The 19,592-nt window shown below is 47.4% G+C and overlaps 1 protein-coding gene across 2 annotated transcripts in view; it reads left to right on the top strand.

The window, feature by feature from the left end:
* The window catches only part of YIPF1 (Yip1 domain family member 1), a 118,921-nt gene extending 100,072 nt beyond the window's left edge, over nt 1–18,849 (top strand). For both annotated transcript variants that reach the window (XM_068238995.1, XM_068238994.1), the window contains exons 6-10: nt 5,641–5,757; nt 9,507–9,673; nt 11,870–12,052; nt 14,994–15,092; nt 17,738–18,849. In XM_068238995.1, the coding sequence (XP_068095096.1) occupies nt 5,641–5,757; nt 9,507–9,673; nt 11,870–12,052; nt 14,994–15,086 (560 nt within the window). In that variant the 3' untranslated portion in view covers nt 15,087–15,092; nt 17,738–18,849. The remainder of the gene's footprint in view (nt 1–5,640; nt 5,758–9,506; nt 9,674–11,869; nt 12,053–14,993; nt 15,093–17,737) is intronic.
* Nucleotides 18,850–19,592: the final 743 nt, after the last annotated feature.

Genomic DNA, 19,592 nt, shown 5'->3' with positions numbered 1-19,592 from the left:
TCTTTATTTTTATCTGGTAAACACGTAATAAGGATGCTAACCAGGCAATCCAAAAGTTAAAATCTCTATTACTTTTCTTGTTTATAAATGATCATCCCCCAGTTTACCTGACTCTTATTTGGTACGTTGCTGCAAAAAGGAAGTTGCAGGGCATGCTGGGTTGTCTTTTTTTTGGTTCTGTACATTAGTTAAGTCTGAGGGGAAATAAAGAAAAAATTTTACCAAAATATTACCCAAATAAAAATTTTAATGGAAAAAAAAAAATTACAAAAAAAAAAAAAAAAAAAAGACAAATAGTTACCTAAGGGTCTGAACTTTTTAAATATGCATTTGAAGGAGGTATACTACGAACATTTTTTAAATTATAAGCTTGTACATAGTGATGGACGCAAAACGGAAAAAAATGCACCTTTATTTCCAAATAAAATATTGGCGCCATACATTGTGATAGGGACAAAATTTAAATGGTGTCATAACCGAGACAAACAAGCAAATAAAATACATAGGTTTTAATTATGGTAGCGTAGATTATTTTAAAGCTATAATGGCCGAAAACTGAGAAATAATGAATTTTTTTCTTATTAATCCTGTTGAAATGCATTTATAAAAAAATAATAGTAGCAGTAGGGTATTGTACCGTGTTAGCCATCAGTAAAAGCAAGAAGTTTTAAATCAGGATGATACCATTTATTGGCTAACTAAAAATGAATAAAATAAGCAAGCTTTCGGCCTTGCAGCCTTCGTCTGGCTTATATCCTGTTAGTTTGCAAACTGGTGGTACAGACAGCTTATATACATGCAACATCAAAAGGGAAAACAGATATTTTTTTCAAGCATAAATACATGTCATTAAGATGCCTTAACCTCCTTGGCGGTATGAAAAATACCACCAGGAGGGAGCGCAGCAGTTTTTTTTTAATTTTTTTTTTTTTAATCATGTAGCGAGCCGAGGGCTCGCTACATGATGGCCGCTGCTGAGCAGCATCCCCCCGCCCGCTTCGATCAGGAAATCCCGTTCATAGAACGGGATTTCCTGGAGGGCTTCCCCCGTCGCCATGGCGACGGGGCGGGATGACGTCACTGACGTCGGGACGTCATTGGGAGTCCCGGGCCACCCCTCGGCGCTGCCTGGCACTGATTGGCCAGGCAGCGCTGGGGTCTAGGGGGGGGGGGGGGGGGCGCGCGCCGCAGCAGATAGCGGCGATCGGGCGGGGGCCGGCGGCGATCAGAGTGCTGGCGCAGCTAGCAAAGTGCTAGCTGCGTCCAGCAAAAAAAAAATTATGAAAATCGGCCCAGCAGGGCCTGAGCGGCACCCTCCGGCGGCTTACCCCGTGTCCAGCACGGGGTTACCGCTAAGGAGGTTAATTCACACAGACCATCGACCTGGGGTTAGAGGTTGTAAGCCAAGATAATAAACATCTCAGGGTGGCTGGAAAACATCTTGAAACCTCTTGTCTGTAAAAGACCCAGCTACATACAGGATACCACCCACCTCCTGAACAAACTGACAGCCATCGGCCCAGTATCTGAGGGAACCATACTGGCCACGATGGACGTGGAGTCCCTGTACACGAACATTCCCCATGATGATGGTATTGCGGCCTGCCGTAAATATCTTCAGGGTCAGGGCATACCTCAGTGTTCTCCCCAGAATTTTTTTCCAGCCGGGTGGCATGAAAAAGTAGCCGGGTGGGAAATTATGGTCACGATAGGTGGGGAAAGAGGGTGATGTCTGCTACTACTAGGTGAGAATGGACAGGGAGGATCATGCTGGGGAGAAGAGTAGGTGGAGCATGCTGGTTGTTACCTGGTGAGGTAATCATGCTAGGCATTTCCGATAGGGAGAGAGGATTACTAAGTGATGCTAATGGAGAAAGGCATCTTGCACTGAATGGTGCCGTTTTGATATGCAATCCGATAAAGTGCTGCCAAAGCCGGATTAATACCAGAAAGGGGCTGTAGACAGGGTGACTAATTTAGGGCCAAAACCACATATCCCCACAGACTGTTTTGTTATCTAATTCAAAAAGTCTCCCAATAGTTTTGGCTGTCATAGCAGTAGCAAACCCAGTGTAGACATGCTTGTTGTTTGTCTATGGCTAAACAGCATACACTACAAAGGAAAATTTTTGTGCTGTGGCTTCTCCCCTTAAAAAAAAAATCAAGCACTGGTAAACAGACATACTGTATACAGGAAATACAGTATATAGAGGACAGAGGGGGGTCGAGTAGAAGAAGTGAATACAAACTGAAGGGAAGAGGAATAGGTGTGTCTGGGAGGAAGATAGATTGTCTTTGAGGGACAGAGAGAGTGTATGTGAAAAGGACTGGGAAAGGGGAAAGAAAAGGAGGGAGAAAGTGTGTGAGAGATAAATGTATAAGAGGGAGACAGACTAATGCAGAAAAGAAAATGTTTGTGAGTGGACAGCACAGTGCAGGAAGTCTGCAGACTGATGTCCAGGACAGCTAGCTATGTAACCTCTCTGGCAGAGCAGTGGGGGAAGGGAAGCAGTAGTGGCTGTAAAGTTGTTTTATACCTGTCTCGGTAGCACAGAGACGGCAGCTGACAGTCATCCCAAGGATTCCCTTGCTCGAAGACCATTACTGTTATCAGATAACCATCTGCCCTGCTGCTGCTCTCCCCGGCATGAACGAGCGCTGCTCCACGCTGTGCTCTGAGCTCTGATCGGGGGAGGCTGGGGCACGTGCTGGGAAATGTCCTGCATGATGGGAAGACAGGAGGAGGAGAGCCGTTCTCTGCACTACTCACTCAGGCAGATCAGTGAGTGACTCATCAGAGGGAACACAGCAAGCCCACGTTCTCTCTCAGTTCTTTCTCTGAGTGCTCCGACTCCTTCAAAGCTCCCGCGGTCTTGCTTTGTAATCAGGAGCTGAGGAGGGCGGAGATTATGTCAGAGTGACAGCGGCCAGCTCCAATGCCACAGCCGTTGAGCGCTGTGCTGGACGAGTGTGGAGAACGGCAAATACGCTGCAGACAGGGAGTAGTGATCACAGCAGCCGGGCGGGGACTGACCTCCAGCCGGGCGCTCCGCCCAGTTAAAAGCCTCTGGGGAGAACACTGTACCTGTAAAGCCTATTACTGGACTGATCAAATTCATTCTCACTCATAATTATTTCACTTTTGGACAGGACCTCTATTTACAGCAGATGGGCATGGCAATGGGTTCGCGATTCGCACCACAGTATGCAAATCTCTTCATGGCCAAAATCGAAGAGGAATACCTCAATGAATGTGGCACAAAACCCTTGGCCTACTTCCGCTTCATTGATGATATTTTAATCATCTGGTCCGCAAGTGAGGATGATCTTCTCCAGTTCCACAGGAACTTTAATGCCTTCCATCCTACAATCAAATTGAAACTTACCTACTCTCACACAGAGATTAACTTTCTGGACACCACCATATACATCAGGGGTAACAACATACAAACCTCTGTGTATCGCAAACCTACAGACCGTCCCACATACCTAAGATATGACAGTTTTCATCCTAAGCACATTAAGAACTCTATAATTTACAGCCAAGCAATAAGGTACAACCGGATTTGTTCTGACAGGATGGACAGAGACAAGCACCTGGATCACCTTAAGAACACTTTCATTAAACAAGGTTACAGTCCTCCCATGGCTGAGGCCCAAATCAGGAAAGCCAGCAACATCCCCAGGACTGAACTCCTGAAATATAAGCAGAACCAGAAAGAGGAACGTGTCCCTTTGGTTGTCACCTACAACCCACACCTGGAAATCTTAAGGAGGATTGCTAAGGAACTACATCCCATATTACACAAGGATCACAGACTGAGAACGATATTCCCTAAACCTCCACTCTTGTCATATCGGCAACCACACAATCTAAAACAGATGATTGTCAGGAATTCTTTGAATAGGCCTCAACAAAACGGAACATCACCCTGCCGACAAAAAAATATGTGGGACCTGCAGACACATTTACTCCACTGACAGGGTAACGATACCAGGTTCACAACAGGAGTACAGAGTACAAGGTACATTTTCCTGTGGGTCCACCAATCTGGTATATCTGATCATGTGTGCTAAATGCCCCAATGTTACGTACGTGGGAGAAACTGGACAAACTCTGCGCAAACGTATGAATGGACACAGGCACACTATTAAAGATACCAAATCTGGGCTCCCAGTTGCTACACACTTTCGGTTCAACGGACACAGCATGGATGATCTTCGTGTCACTGCCCTGAAGGGTGGCTTCAAAACGTCAAATGATCGATTAATAGCAGAAACAAAATTTATAAATTGGTTCAAGGCTGTGCAGAATGGTTTGAATAAGGACAACAACTTTCTATATTGGTATGAGACTGATGACATTTGAACTTTTCTCAGCCATTATAGCTGAACTTGTGAACTAAGAATTTACGATACCTCTGTGTCAGTCCAACTCCCAGGTATGTGAGCATGGAGTAAACAAGGATTATTATCTTGGCTTACAACCTCTAACCCCAGGTCGATGGTCTGTGTGAATTAAGGCATCTTAATGACATGTATTTATGCTTGAAAAAAATATCTGTTTTCCCTTTTGATGTTGCATGTATATAAGCTGTCTGTACCACCAGTTTGCAAACTAACAGGATATAAGCCAGACGAAGGCTGCAAGGCCGAAAGCTTGCTTATTTTATTCATTTTTAGTTAGCCAATAAATGGTATCATCCTGATTTAAAACTTCTTGCTTATAAAAAAATAATTCTTAGCAAAATGTACCACCCAAAGAAAGCCTAATTAGTGGCGGAAAAAACAAGATATAGATCAATAAATTGTGTTAAGAAGTGATAACGTTATTAGCGAATGAATGGGAGGTGAAAATTGCTCTGATGCATAAGGTGAAAAATCCCCGCAGGCTGAAATGGTTGAAGAGGAACTGTTGCGAAAATCTTTTTTTAAAACACATACAAATAAGAAGTATGTTTCTTCCATAGTAAAATGAGCCATACATTACTTTTCTCCTATGTTCCTGGCATTTACAGTAAGTAGTAGAAATCTGACAGAACCGACAGGTTTTGGGTTAGTCCATCTCTCCATAAGGGATTCTTAGCATGGCCTTTATTCTTTATATAGACATTCCCTAAAAAGATTTATACAAAGATGCTGGCCAGCCTCCCTGTTCACCATACACTTTTTTGGCAGTTGTACAGAGCAACTGCCATTCACTAAGTGCATTTTCAAATCGCTGTGAACCCCCCATGAGGAGATGTCGGTTCTGTCAGATTCCTACTAACTACTGTAAGTGACAGCAGCATAGGAGAAAAGTAATGTATAGCTCATTTTACTCTGGAAGAAAAGTACTTCTTAATTGTATGTGTTTACATGTATTTTTAATTAAGAATTTCGCGACAGAGGTCCTTTAATGGCTGACTGATGCTGGCTGGTAATCCTGGCTTGCATGCACATTGTATGCAGCTTGCAATTGGACCAGTCAAGATCACAGGAAGTCCATTGGATTGGCCCAATGTTTTCTTACTGATCGAGTCCTTAGTGGACTGGTTTATTTGAATGGAAATATAAGAATACAATGTTAAGCTGGTCATGGCAGTAAATTGTGAGTTTTTTGGGTCACTGTGTATAAAACTACAAAACGTTTTTTGTAAGGTCCGATCTGGATATGCGCCACGCTGATCTTCACCATCACCATCAGCGGGAATCTGTCCAACTTCTTGCTGCACCACGGAGAGGCCCATTACCGCTACATGCCTGAATTCAGGAAAGGTAAGTACATAAGTACAGAGACTGCTGAAGTGTCACAGGAGGGAGGAGTGACTGCTGACGTGTCACAGGAGGGCGGGGTGTCTGGTGATGTCACAGGAGGGCATAGTGACTGGTGATGTCACAGGAGGGCATAGTGACTGCTGACGTGTCACTTGAGGGTGGGGTGACTGCTCACATGTCATAGGAGGACGGAGTGACTGCCGATGTGTCACTGGAGGACGGAGTGACTGCCGATGTGTCACTGGAGGACGGAGTGACTGCCGATGTGTCACTGGAAGACGGAGTGACTGCCGACGTGTCACTGGAGGACGGAGTGACTGCCGACGTGTCACTGGAGGGCGGAGTGACTGCTGACGTGTCACTGGAGGGCGGAGTGACTGCTGACGTGTCACTGGAGGGCGGAGTGACTGCTGACGTGTCACTGGAGGGCGGAGTGACTGCTGACGTGTCACTGGAGGGCGGAGTGACTGCTGACGTGTCACTGGAGGGCGGAGTGACTGCTGACGTGTCACTGGAGGGCGGAGTGACTGCTGACGTGTCACTGGAGGGCGGAGTGACTGCTGACGTGTCACTGGAGGGCGGAGTGACTGCTGACGTGTCACTGGAGGGCGGAGAGACTGCTGACGTGTCACTGGAGGGCGGAACGACTGCTGACGTGTCACTGGAGGGCGGAACGACTGCTGACGTGTCACTGGAGGGCGGAACGACTGCTGACGTGTCACTGGAGGGCGGAACGACTGCTGACGTGTCACTGGAGGGCGGAACGACTGCTGACGTGTCACTGGAGGGCGGAACGACTGCTGACGTGTCACTGGAGGGCGGAACGACTGCTGACGTGTCACTGGAGGGCGGAACGACTGCCGACGTGTCACTGGAGGGCGGAACGACTGCCGACGTGTCACTGGAGGGCGGAACGACTGCCGACGTGTCACTGGAGGGCGGAACGACTGCCGACGTGTCACTGGAGGGCGGAACGACTGCCGACGTGTCACTGGAGGGCGGAACGACTGCCGACGTGTCACTGGAGGGCGGAACGACTGCCGACGTGTCACTGGAGGGCGGAGTGACTGCCGACGTGTCACTGGAGGGCGGAGTGACTGCCGACGTGTCACTGGAGGGCGGAGTGACTGCCGACGTGTCACTGGAGGGCGGAGTGACTGCCGACGTGTCACTGGAGGGCGGAGTGACTGCCGACGTGTCACTGGAGGGCGGAGTGACTGCCGACGTGTCACTGGAGCGCGGAGTGACTGCCGACGTGTCACTGGAGCGCGGAGTGACTGCCGACGTGTCACTGGAGCGCGGAGTGACTGCCGACGTGTCACTGGAGGGCGGAGTGACTGCCGACGTGTCACTGGAGGGCGGAGTGACTGCCGACGTGTCACTGGAGGGCGGAGTGACTGCCGACGTGTCACTGGAGGGCGGAGTGACTGCCGACGTGTCACTGGAGGGCGGAGTGACTGCCGACGTGTCACTGGAGGGCGGAGTGACTGCCGACGTGTCACTGGAGGGCGGAGTGACTGCCGACGTGTCACTGGAGGGCGGAGTGACTGCCGACGTGTCACTGGAGGGCGGAGTGACTGCCGACGTGTCACTGGAGGGCGGAGTGACTGCTGACGTGTCACTGGAGGGCGGAGTGACTGCTGACGTGTCACTGGAGGGCGGAGTGACTGCTGACGTGTCACTGGAGGGCGGAGTGACTGCTGACGTGTCACTGGAGGGCGGAGTGACTGCTGACGTGTCACTGGAGGGCGGAGTGACTGCTGACGTGTCACTGGAGGGCGGAGTGACTGCTGACGTGTCACTGGAGGGCGGAGTGACTGCTGACGTGTCACTGGAGGGCGGAGTGACTGCTGACGTGTCACTGGAGGGCGGAGTGACTGCTGACGTGTCACTGGAGGGCGGAGTGACTGCTGACGTGTCACTGGAGGGCGGAGTGACTGCTGACGTGTCACTGGAGGGCGGAGTGACTGCTGACGTGTCACTGGAGGGCGGAGTGACTGCTGACGTGTCACTGGAGGGCGGAGTGACTGCTGACGTGTCACTGGAGGGCGGAGTGACTGCTGACGTGTCACTGGAGGGCGGAGCGACTGCTGACGTGTCACTGGAGGGCGGAGCGACTGCTGACGTGTCACTGGAGGGCGGAGCGACTGCTGACGTGTCACTGGAGGGCGGAGCGACTGCTGACGTGTCACTGGAGGGCGGAGCGACTGCTGACGTGTCACTGGAGGGCGGAACGACTGCTGACGTGTCACTGGAGGGCGGAACGACTGCTGACGTGTCACTGGAGGGCGGAACGACTGCTGACGTGTCACTGGAGGGCGGAACGACTGCTGACGTGTCACTGGAGGGCGGAACGACTGCTGACGTGTCACTGGAGGGCGGAACGACTGCTGACGTGTCACTGGAGGGCGGAACGACTGCTGACGTGTCACTGGAGGGCGGAACGACTGCTGACGTGTCACTGGAGGGCGGAACGACTGCTGACGTGTCACTGGAGGGCGGAACGACTGCTGACGTGTCACTGGAGGGCGGAACGACTGCTGACGTGTCACTGGAGGGCGGAACGACTGCTGACGTGTCACTGGAGGGCGGAACGACTGCTGACGTGTCACTGGAGGGCGGAACGACTGCTGACGTGTCACTGGAGGGCGGAACGACTGCTGACGTGTCACTGGAGGGCGGAACGACTGCTGACGTGTCACTGGAGGGCGGAACGACTGCTGACGTGTCACTGGAGGGCGGAACGACTGCTGACGTGTCACTGGAGGGCGGAACGACTGCTGACGTGTCACTGGAGGGCGGAACGACTGCTGACGTGTCACTGGAGGGCGGAACGACTGCTGACGTGTCACTGGAGGGCGGAACGACTGCTGACGTGTCACTGGAGGGCGGAACGACTGCTGACGTGTCACTGGAGGGCGGAACGACTGCTGACGTGTCACTGGAGGGCGGAACGACTGCTGACGTGTCACTGGAGGGCGGAACGACTGCTGACGTGTCACTGGAGGGCGGAACGACTGCTGACGTGTCACTGGAGGGCGGAACGACTGCTGACGTGTCACTGGAGGGCGGAACGACTGCTGACGTGTCACTGGAGGGCGGAACGACTGCTGACGTGTCACTGGAGGGCGGAACGACTGCTGATGTTTCAATGGAGGGCGGAGTGGCTGCTGAGGTGTCACAGTAGGGCGTAGTGACTGCTGGCGGGGTAACTACTGGCATGTCACAGGAGGGTGGGGTAACTACTGACTTTTCACAGGAGGGTGGAGAGACTGCTGACTTTTCACAGGAGGGTGGAGAGACTGCTGACATGTCAATGGAGGGTGAAGGACTGCTAAGGTGTCACCGGAGGACGGAGTTACTTCTGACGCACCACAGGAGGGTGGAGTGACTGCTGACGTGTCACAGGAGGGTGGAGTGACTGCTGACGTGTCACATGAGGAATGTGGAGTGACTGCTGACGTGTCACAGGAAAAATGTGGAGTGACTGCTGACGTGTCACAGGAGGAATGTGGAGTGACTGTTGACGTGTCACAGGAGGGCGGAGTGACTGCTTCTTGTGCCAAATCACAGAGCAGTCTTAGAAGATCCCAGCTTTGTAAATTGGGGATTTCATGACATTAATAATATAGGGGAATATCACCAGGTGCTTTAAAGTGATTTGTTTTCTAGTTAATGAAGGAATTTTCATACAAATAAAAGCAAGATGCTTATTATCTGTTCACTAAGTGTCTGTTCCTTTTTTGCAGTTTCCATTGCTGCTACTGCTATCTATGCATACGCCTGGCTGGTGCCTCTGGCCCTATGGGGCTTCTTATCCTGGAGACACAGCAAAGTCATGAGCATGGTGTCCTACTCCTTCCTGGAGATCGTGTGTGTCTATGGATACTCGCTGTTCATCTACATCCCCACCTCTGTGAGTGCGTCACCCGCTGCACTGGAAAGTGTCACCTAAACTTACATCCTCATTTTCTAGCCATTAATTATAGAAGAACAGAGTTCCTAGAAGAAGCAAAACAGCTGAAATATGCAGTTACCTTGAAGGGAATAGAACATTACACAGCCTATACCTGGTTACCTTACAGAGCAGAGCACAGAGCTTAAAGAGACCCTGTAGTGACATATAGCAGAATGCAGTCAATTATTCAGGATACTCACTTTTACTGTATTTTTCCTGGTTTCAGCATCAGAAATACTTTCTATATCTATATGTTGCTGTATATTGGTATGTAGACCCTCCCTTTCAGTGTTGTTTAACCCCAGGCTGTTTAGATATGCGGAATTCTCACTCCCCCAGAGCATTCTGGGAGAGCAGGTGTATTTTCCTCTGGCTTTAGAACTTTCAGTAAACAAAAATTCCATAGAGATCTACAGACAGGACTAAAGATGTCGTCCCCGTGATAAATTTCAGAATGTAAATCAGGGAGAGGAAAGATTTTACAATGGGCAAACACTGACTAAATCATTTATAAATAAATATTGTAGCAAAATAAGCAATTTTATTCATGATATTATTTTTCGAACAGTTCCTCTTTAACATAAGTCTAGGTTGAGGAGTTCCTACCCCAATAAACACAACATTCTGTATTGTCTTCCGATGCTGCAATCACTCTGTCATACCTGTGTAATAGGTTAGACCCAGGATGCTCACTTGGATTTGTATATCTGCATCTGTAAAGACACATGTGGCCAGTTTAACTGAAAGTGAACCGTAGACTAAGCACCCTCATGTATTTTACCATATATATCAGTGGGAACATTAGAGAAAACACCTGCCCTGCTCTCTGTTTCATCCTTCACTGCTCAGCCTGCTTCTAATCAGCCCTGATAAAATCCCAGACTGCTTTGCTCAGGAATCAGAATAGCTGAGTCATTATAGCATAGCCAGAAGTGGGCAGGCTTGGGCTTAAAAATACATCAGAGAAGACATACTCGCTATAATGATTCCTGAGCAAAGCCAGACTGAATGCTCAGTCTGGGATTTTATCAGAGTGGATAACAAGCAGGCTGAGCAGTGAAGGATGAAACAGAGAGCAGGGTAGGTGTTTCCTCTAATGTTCCCACTGATATATGGTGAAATACATGAGGGTGCTTTGTCTCTGGTTCACTTTAACCTCTTCCAGATCCCTGCTATGCATACATACACCTCTGTAAACTTTGCCTGCGCATCAGGGGCGTAGATATGCGTATTTGTTTATTTGCCTCCGATCCCAGGCGCACTCACGTATCCCTTCATCGCCATCCTGCTGGTCCGTGATCAGTGAATGGGAACAGCTGTTCCCAAAGTCGATCAAAGTGCCTTTAACGAATGAAACCAGCATCAGTGAGATGCCAGTGTTCATTCTCAAAAGGAAAGTAAAACGCAGACACATAACATTTACAATGTATTGTTCTACAAAAAAAGTGTGGGGTCATCTTGTGGTCAACTAAATACATAACCCATTATTTATTAACCCATTATTCATTAACCCATTATTCCCCCTCCCCATAGTTCCCATCATGAAACACTAAAAAATAAAAAAAAAGTGACAGCATTTTTTAAAAAATACATAAATAGTTACCTTAGGGAGTCAGCTTTTTAATACGTATATCATGAGGGTATATTACTGTTATTTTTGCAAATAATGGCTTGTTATTATTGATATGGTATACAGAAACACAAAATATACACCTCTATTTCCAAATAAAAAATTGTTGCCAATAGTGGCATCATTTGAATGTTGTAATAATCTGGACAAATGGGCAAATAAAATGTGTGTATTCTATAGCTTTTTATTTTTAAACCATAATGGCTGAAAACTGAGAAAGTATGATTTTTCGTATTCTTCCCTGTAAAATGCATATAATTTAAAATAATTCTTAGTAAAAAAATACCACCCAAAGCAAGCCAAGTTTGTCCCACAAAAAACAATATATAGTATTTTAATGTTATAAGTAGCGATAAAGTTATTTGTGAATGAATGGGAGGAGCATGATGTGAAAATTCCTGTGGTTTTTAAGCAGACATAACCTGTGGCAGGGAAGTGGCTATTATTGGTAGTTAGCTACCTCAGCTACATTGTATTTTTATTTCCCTGTATTCTTCTCTGGTCTAATTGTCATCTCTGTACAGCTTCTTTGGATCATACATCTGGAAATCCTGCGCTGGGTCCTGATGTCTGTAGCCATGTGTCTCTCCGGAGCTGTTCTCATGCTGACGTTCTGGCCGGCCGTACGCGAGGATAACCGCAAAGTCGCCATCTCCACCCTGGTGGCCATCATGCTCCTTCATGTGTTGTTGGCAGTGGGCTGCGGGGTAAGAAAAGGCTCTTGTAGTTTGCTTTGAGCATCACAACAGAAGGCAGAGTGACAGAGACCTATGTGAAAACCTTTTCAGGAAAAGCCCTATGTTTGTAACCACAGATGTAACTGCCCTAGACTGTTCCACTGGCCAGCACACCAGGAACTCAGGAATGGCTGCTGTGTTGCTAGGGAATCAATATGAGGGCTGCTAAGGAAGCATTCTGAAGATGGAGTTGGATTGTAGCAGGCTTTTTGGACTGGATCTCTGATCAGTAACCGGTTATAATAATTAGATAATGTTTACAAAGTGATATCAAAACAGAAAGCAGCCATTATACTTAGTTTGAAAAAGGGCAACCACAGCTACATCTGTATCCCTGGAGGCACCCTCTATAACAGTGAACAAATAAATAAATTCAGTTAGTTAGTTGAGAAAGGGAAGGTGGGGGTGGGGTGGTAGGTGTTATATAACTCACTGTGATTTCTGTGTGGTCCAGTACTAGGACGTCAGGATATTGGGAAGTGAGCCAAGCATTTGGACATGGTTTTCCTTTTTCTGTTTTGATACATGTAAAATATTCATGGGTAATGTTTTAACTCCTACAATTCTGTGCCACCTATATGCCAATATCCACCCGTACTGAGTGAACAGCATTAATGCCAAAATCTGCACCTTTGCTGTAAAGTGGAAATGAACAGAGGCGCCAAAAGGATAAAAGTAGCCCAAACTTAAAAAGAAATAAAACCGGGGGAGGCAGTGGTGGACTTGCCTCCTCCAAGCAGACACAAAAACAGGTTGATATTATATCAACAAGCAAATGTATTTATTATACACTCCAAAGGGTCAATGCAACACGTTTTGCAGGTGTGGCCCCGCTTCGTCAGGCAATAGGGGATGGAGCATACAGCAACAATGACAGCCTAGCACCTCCGATGAAATAACATCCACGCTTCTGGGCCTATTTAAAACGTACAGGCTCCTAAAAGCAATGTGTAATATCACAGCGATGTCCCCCAGGGCCCTGGATTGCTGCTGTATGGCAAATGGGTGGCGTCCCATTCCGTGTCCCCTCACTCTCTCTGGGGCGGAGCCAGTACGCCTGACGCAACCACGTCACACACCTTTTGAGGAAGTCAGCGGTGCAACGCAGAAAGCAAACTGGAGAGCATGAGGGGACACAGGGAGCAGGACGCTACCCGGTCGCCATACAGCAGCAATCCAAGGCCCCGGGCGACACCGCTGTGATATGCCACATTGCTTTCAGGAGCTTGTAAGTTTTAATGAGTTGATGCTCATTTTATGGTAATTTGATGCAGCTTGGAAATGGACCAATGGAATACAGCAGCTGCATTGGATAGGTCAGACACAGAACATTTATATCGCGCTTTTCTACTGGCTGCGCCAGTGCTGCAGCCACTAGGGGGTGCTCTATAGGCAGTAGCAGTGTTAGGCCAGAGCTGCAACCACTAGGGGGCGCTCTATAGGCAGTAGCAGTGTTAGGCCAGAGCTGCAACCACTAGGGGGAGCTCTATAGGCAGTAGCAGTGTTAGGCCAGAGCTGCAGCCACTAGGGGGCGCTATATACGCAGTAGCAGTGTTAGGCCAGAGCTGCAGCCACTAGGGGGCTCTGTATAGGCAGTAGCAGTGTTAGGCCAGAGCTGCAGCCACTAGGGGGCTCTGTATAGGCAGTAGCAGTGTTAGGCCAGAGCTGCAGCCACTAGGGGCACTCTATACGCAGTAGCAGTGTTAGGCCAGAGCTGCAGCCACTAGGGGGCTCTGTATAGGCAGTAGCAGTGTTAGGCCAGAGCTGCAGCCACTAGGGGGCGCTATATACGCAGTAGCAGTGTTAGGCCAGAGCTGCAGCCACTAGGGAGTGCTCTATAGGCAGTAGCAGTGTTAGGCCAGAGCTGCAACCACTAGGGGGAGCTCTATAGGCAGTAGCAGTGTTAGGCCAGAGCTGCAGCCACTAGGGGCACTCTATACGCAGTAGCAGTGTTAGGCCAGAGCTGCAGCCACTAGGGGGCTCTGTATAGGCAGTAGCAGTGTTAGGCCAGAGCTGCAGCCACTAGGGGGCGCTATATACGCAGTAGCAGTGTTAGGCCAGAGCTGCAGCCACTAGGGGCACTCTATACGCAGTAGCAGTGTTAGGCCAGAGCTGCAGCCACTAGGGAGCTCTGTATAGGCAGTAGCAGTGTTGGGCCAGAGCTGCAGCCACTAGAGGAGCTCTATAGGCAGTAGTAGTATTGAAATGCGTACGAGAGGTATCGGCGCGGGAGACTTGGGCGCAGGATACAGCCGGTATATGGCTGATCCTGCTGCTGCACAAGTCCCGGCCGTGTTAAATACTATTCCCCCTCCAGGCTGCCATGGATGGTGGAGAATGAAATAATTTGGCTTCCAGCTATTGCTGGAGGCCGAATTATTGTGTTTTATAAGTAACTTCAGCTCCGTCTTCTGACAGCGCCGAAGTTACTCCCTGTGCCTGCTATAGCCGTAATTCCTATTATGGCCTATGGTGGCGCCCAAGTCTCCTGCGCTGGTTTCACTGTGTTCAACTGAAATAGGTGCTTACTGAACAGGAAGAGCCAAGATACCAACCCTGGTCTCCTGTGTCGGAGGCAGAGCCCTTAACCATTACACTATCCAGCCACTATATGCCAATATCCACCCTTATTGAGTGAACAGAATTAATACCAACATCTGCACCCTTTCTCTAATGTTCCCAATTGTCAACATATGGGATGCACCACCAACTAAATGTAATTTATACCCAGATTTCCTTCCAATAAAAGCTTTTTAATCTTCAATAAAAAATTGATAGGTCAGTTTCCAAGTTACATAGGAAGTTAGAAGTATTAGCATCTGGTTGATCTATCACACAATGCCAGCAGTACAGCTTTCATTGACCTGCGGGAGAAGCTTTTATAACAATGTCTCTCTTATTTACGTTAAAGGAATACTTCTTTGACCAGCCGGAGGGTAACCGCATTGTGGACGCAGTGACCACTGTGGCCAGTGCTACGAAGGGGGCAGCACAGAAACACTGACAGCAGGTAAGGCTTCTCCCAAATAAATACACAAAATCCAGTTTCCACCCCAGCTGGTAACAGCTTAAAGCTAATAGCTCCTATACAATGCAGGATAACTAACTGACATTGGAACCTGAACTGTGCTTAAAGAGAAACTCCGACCAAGAATTGAACTTTATCCCAATCAGTAGCTGATACCCCCTTTTACATGAGAAATCTATTCCTTTTCATAAACAGACCATCAGGGGGCGCTGTATGACTGATATTGTGGTGAAACCCCTCCCACAAGAAACTCTGAGGACCGCGGTACTCCTGGCAGTTTCCTGTCTGTGAACCTTGTTGCATTGTGGGAAATAACGGTTTACAGCTGTTTCCATCTGCCAAAAAAGCATGCAGCAGCTACATCACCTACCAACAGTAAAAATTTGTCACCATGTGATAAATGTCAGAATGTAAATCAGGGATTTAAAAGATTTTACAATGAGCAAACACTGACTAAATCATTTATACATAATTATTGTAAAAATGAAGCACTTTTTTTATTACATTATTTTCACTGGAGTTCCTCTTTAAATCTGTGACTTTATTCTTACCTGGGGCTTTCTCTAGCTCCCCCATAGTCCGTGAGGTCCCTCAGAGGGAGCGCTGTAAAAACAGCGCAGGAGATGTGGGTGCAGCCGGCGCCACCATAGGCCTTAATAGGAATTACAGCTATAGCGGCGCTCAGTAAGTACTTCGGCCCCATCAGAAGACAGAGCACAAATTACTACAAAAACACTGTAATTCGGCCGCCAGCAATAGCTGGAAGACCAATTACATCTTTCCCCACTATCCACGTGGACCTGGAGGGGGAATAGTAATTAACACGGCTGGGAACTTGTGCAGCATATATCGGCTGTATCCTGCGTCCAAGTCTCCCGGCGGCTATATAATAGGTATGCCCCTCAGAGTTCTCTCTGTTCTCCCGCTGGTGGCTCCGTAAGATGTCTTAAAATAATGAACCGCGCAGAATGCTCCCGGCGACAGAAGGGCGCTCAGACAGGATCGCACTCGCGCAGTTGGCGTGACTAGAGTACGGGTTGCACATCTTACGGAGCCGCTAACAGGAGAATGGAGGGGACCCAGAGGATGCTGAGGGACCTCATGGACCAACCATGTAAGTAAAGTTCTACAGATTTAAAGTGCACCTGAGACGGGGGATTAAAAAAAATTATACATACCTGTGGCTTCCTCCAGCCCCCTCCAGCCTGATCGCTCCCTCGCCATCCTCTTGTGCCATCTGGATACTCCACAAAGTGGCCCAAAAATCCTTCAGTTGAAGTAGTCTGTTCACATACATCTCCCCTTCTCGCTTCCGTGCCGAGAGCATTCTGCACGCAGCCAGTCTGGGCATGTGCAGTACACTCCAGACCGAAAAACTTTCCGGGCCGAATTGCAGAGGATCCGGGGGGCGCTGGAGGACGGCGAGAGAGCGATCAGCCTGGAGGGGGCTGGAGGAAGCCCCAGGTATGTATAATTTTTGTACCCCCATCTCATGTTCCCCTTTAAGCACAGTTCAGTGTGTTTTAACCCTTCCCAAGCCATTTTAATCAATCACCCACAATCCCCTCCTGCACTTTTCCCCACTGTGCAGGGTGCCGTGGGTCCACCTCACACTACAGCAGGGAGGCGCCCTGACATCAGTGGGGTGGGGAGACATTGCCACCTCTGCACTGTAGCTCCACCCCAGAGCGCGCATGCTAAGGTAATTAGGCTAGGTTTCCACTTGTGCGTTTTGTTAAAGATTTTTTGCATAGAAAACTTGCATTGATTTGCCAACTAATGGTAGTGAATGGGGCCGGTTACATTCATTGCAAATTTTCGTAAGTGTGAAAAAATCTGAGGTCCTGCATAATTTTTTTCGGACATCGCATATGATTCGCGTACAATGCTATGCATAGGCAATCAATAGCAACGCAAGTTTTTGTGTTCTTTGCGTAAAAAATTCGCATTAAATCCATGGTTACAGAAAGTTGTCAGTAGTCATGACTAAGCTGTTAGTAGGCAGAGCATGTTATATTTAAATAATTTTCGCGTATGAAAATTCGCATAAAACACATACAAATTTAAAAGTGAATTTTCACCAAATCCCATGCGATTATTATTTTTTATGCAAAAAATTTCACACTACAGTGGAAAGGTAGCCTTGCACCGCGCAGCCGGGTTTTGACCCACATAGGCTGACGCCATGCCAGACCAGATCTGGCAACCGCTCCCCTAGCTGCGAGCCGTGTGCCCGTGTAATATTTAAACTGCGTGTCAGCAGGCCAGTGGTGATCAAAGTATTTGATCTAAAGGGACTGAGGTTGTGCTGCACTAGACCCGGCATTAGACAACTGCCTAAATCATCTGCTCTGTCTCTGACCACTCGCTGGTTCCGTAGCTATTGCAAGGATGCGATTCTCGGTGGAATGTTTTAGGCCTCTTGCGCACTACATGCGATTCCGATTTTTCATTTTTTTTAAATCTGATCCGATTTTGGATTCCGATTAAAAAACGTACTGCGTGTTGCTAAGATTTTTAATCTGAATCCAAAATCGGACGTGTAAAAAATCGGAATCGCATGTAGTGTGCAAGAGTCTTCGGAGGTTCTCAAAACTAAATTCTGTATGAATGTTTTTATTCTGCAGCTGTATCCGCAGTTTGCTGGGTCGGCTGGGTCTCTGGATTCCTCGGATGGAAGAGCCTGATGGATGCCAGGATGGGACGCTGGTTGTCGCCTAAGCTTCATAATCTGATCGGTTACAGTTGCTGCTGGTTTTTGTTTTTTGTTTTTTTCTTACTGCCTTCAGATATTTATTGAGTGGCTTATTCTGTATTTATTGTAAATTATTTCTGGTGATGGGAGAGAAGCTACCAGAAGCAGGAAAATGAGAACGTTGTTATATTACTGGATTACTGGCTGTAATGAACTTTGATGGCAAATCAAGCTTTCAATAAAGAACCCACAAGACCTAATTAAAAAAAAAAAGTAACTTTATGTAGAAGAGGAAAAAAAAAGTTTCATGGTTTCATGCAGTGCTGACATTAAAGTGACCCCAAGGATGAAAATAAACTAATGAGATAAACAATTATATTTATCCTCCTACTCCTAAACATGCCTTTTTTAAGTATCCCAGGGTTTTCTTATATATTTAAACATTTACAAAGCAGATTGAATGTTTAACTGTCTTTAATCAGTGGCAGCCTATTAAGTGTCCCAGAGTTAAAATACATGAACTGTTGACCTTTTTACCTCCCCTGCCCTCAGAAGTTGTATACATTGGTACATTGGTCATACATTGTATATTAGGCAGGTGTATATTACATCCCTGCATACGTGCAAGCAGGGGTGTAACATTTTTAAAGGACCACTATCTCGAAAATGCTAAAATGTAAACCCATACAAAGAAGCACATTTCTTCCAGAATAAAATGAGCCATAAATAACTTTTTCTCCTATGTTGCTGTCACTTACAGCAGGTACTAGAAATCTGACAGAATTGACAGGTTTTGGACTAGCCCATCTCCTCATAGGGCATTCTCAGGGTTTTCTTTATTTTCAAAAGCACTTATTAAATGGCAGTTGCTCCGTCCAACTGTCAAAAAAGGTGTGCAGTGAGTAGAGAAGCTGGGCAGAAACTTTGTATAAATCCTTTTCAGGGAGTGTCTTTCTAAAGAATAAAAGTCATGCTGAGAATTCCCACATGAGGAGATGAACTAGTCCAAAAACCTGTCGGTTCTATCAGATTTCTGCTACCTACTGTAAGTAACAGCAACATAGGAAAAAAGTAGTTTATGGTTCATTTTACTCTGGAAGCAACATACTTCGCAGTTGTATGTATTTACATGTATTTAAAATGTTAGCATTTTCGCAATAGTGGACCTTTAAAACCTGGAGTACTTTAGATGTAACGGTGCACTTTTTTTCCTTCCTGGCGCTGGAGGAGGGACTATATGGAAATGTTGTACCCCTGGCCTGCAAAGTGGCATCTCAAGAACTCCTTAAAAGGAACTTGAGGCGAGAGGTATATTTCTGTCCTGCTGATCCTCTGCCTCTAATACTTTTCAGCCATAGCCCCAGAACAAGCATGCAGCAGATCAGCTGTTCCTGACATGATTGTCAGATCTGACGGGATTAGCTGCATGCTTGTTTCTGGTGTGATTCTGACACTACTGCAGCCAAATAGACCAGCAGGGCTGCCAGGCAACTGGTATTGTTTAAAAGAAAGTAAATATGGCATCCTCCATATACTTCTCGCTTCAGGTTCCCTTTAAGAGCTTGGAGAGGGGTGGAGACTTGCCCCCTGGAGCCAGTTCTGGAGGAGGTATGGGACACAGAGCTGGAGGAAGTGGTAGAAGTAGTCATGTGACCACAACTTCGGTTTTATAAGCATCCTTCCTTTATTCTTTCTAAAGAGCCACCAATAGACACGGTGGTCCTTTTTTAACCAGAGCTCAGCTTCCATAACAATAAACAACTTCAAGCCTAAACATAAAAAAAATA

Source organism: Hyperolius riggenbachi, chromosome 6 (genome assembly GCF_040937935.1).
Source record: "Hyperolius riggenbachi isolate aHypRig1 chromosome 6, aHypRig1.pri, whole genome shotgun sequence".
NCBI lineage: Eukaryota > Metazoa > Chordata > Amphibia > Anura > Hyperoliidae > Hyperolius > Hyperolius riggenbachi.
The sequence above is the reverse complement of the archived record's forward strand: the minus strand, read 5'-3'. Positions and strand labels throughout refer to the sequence as shown.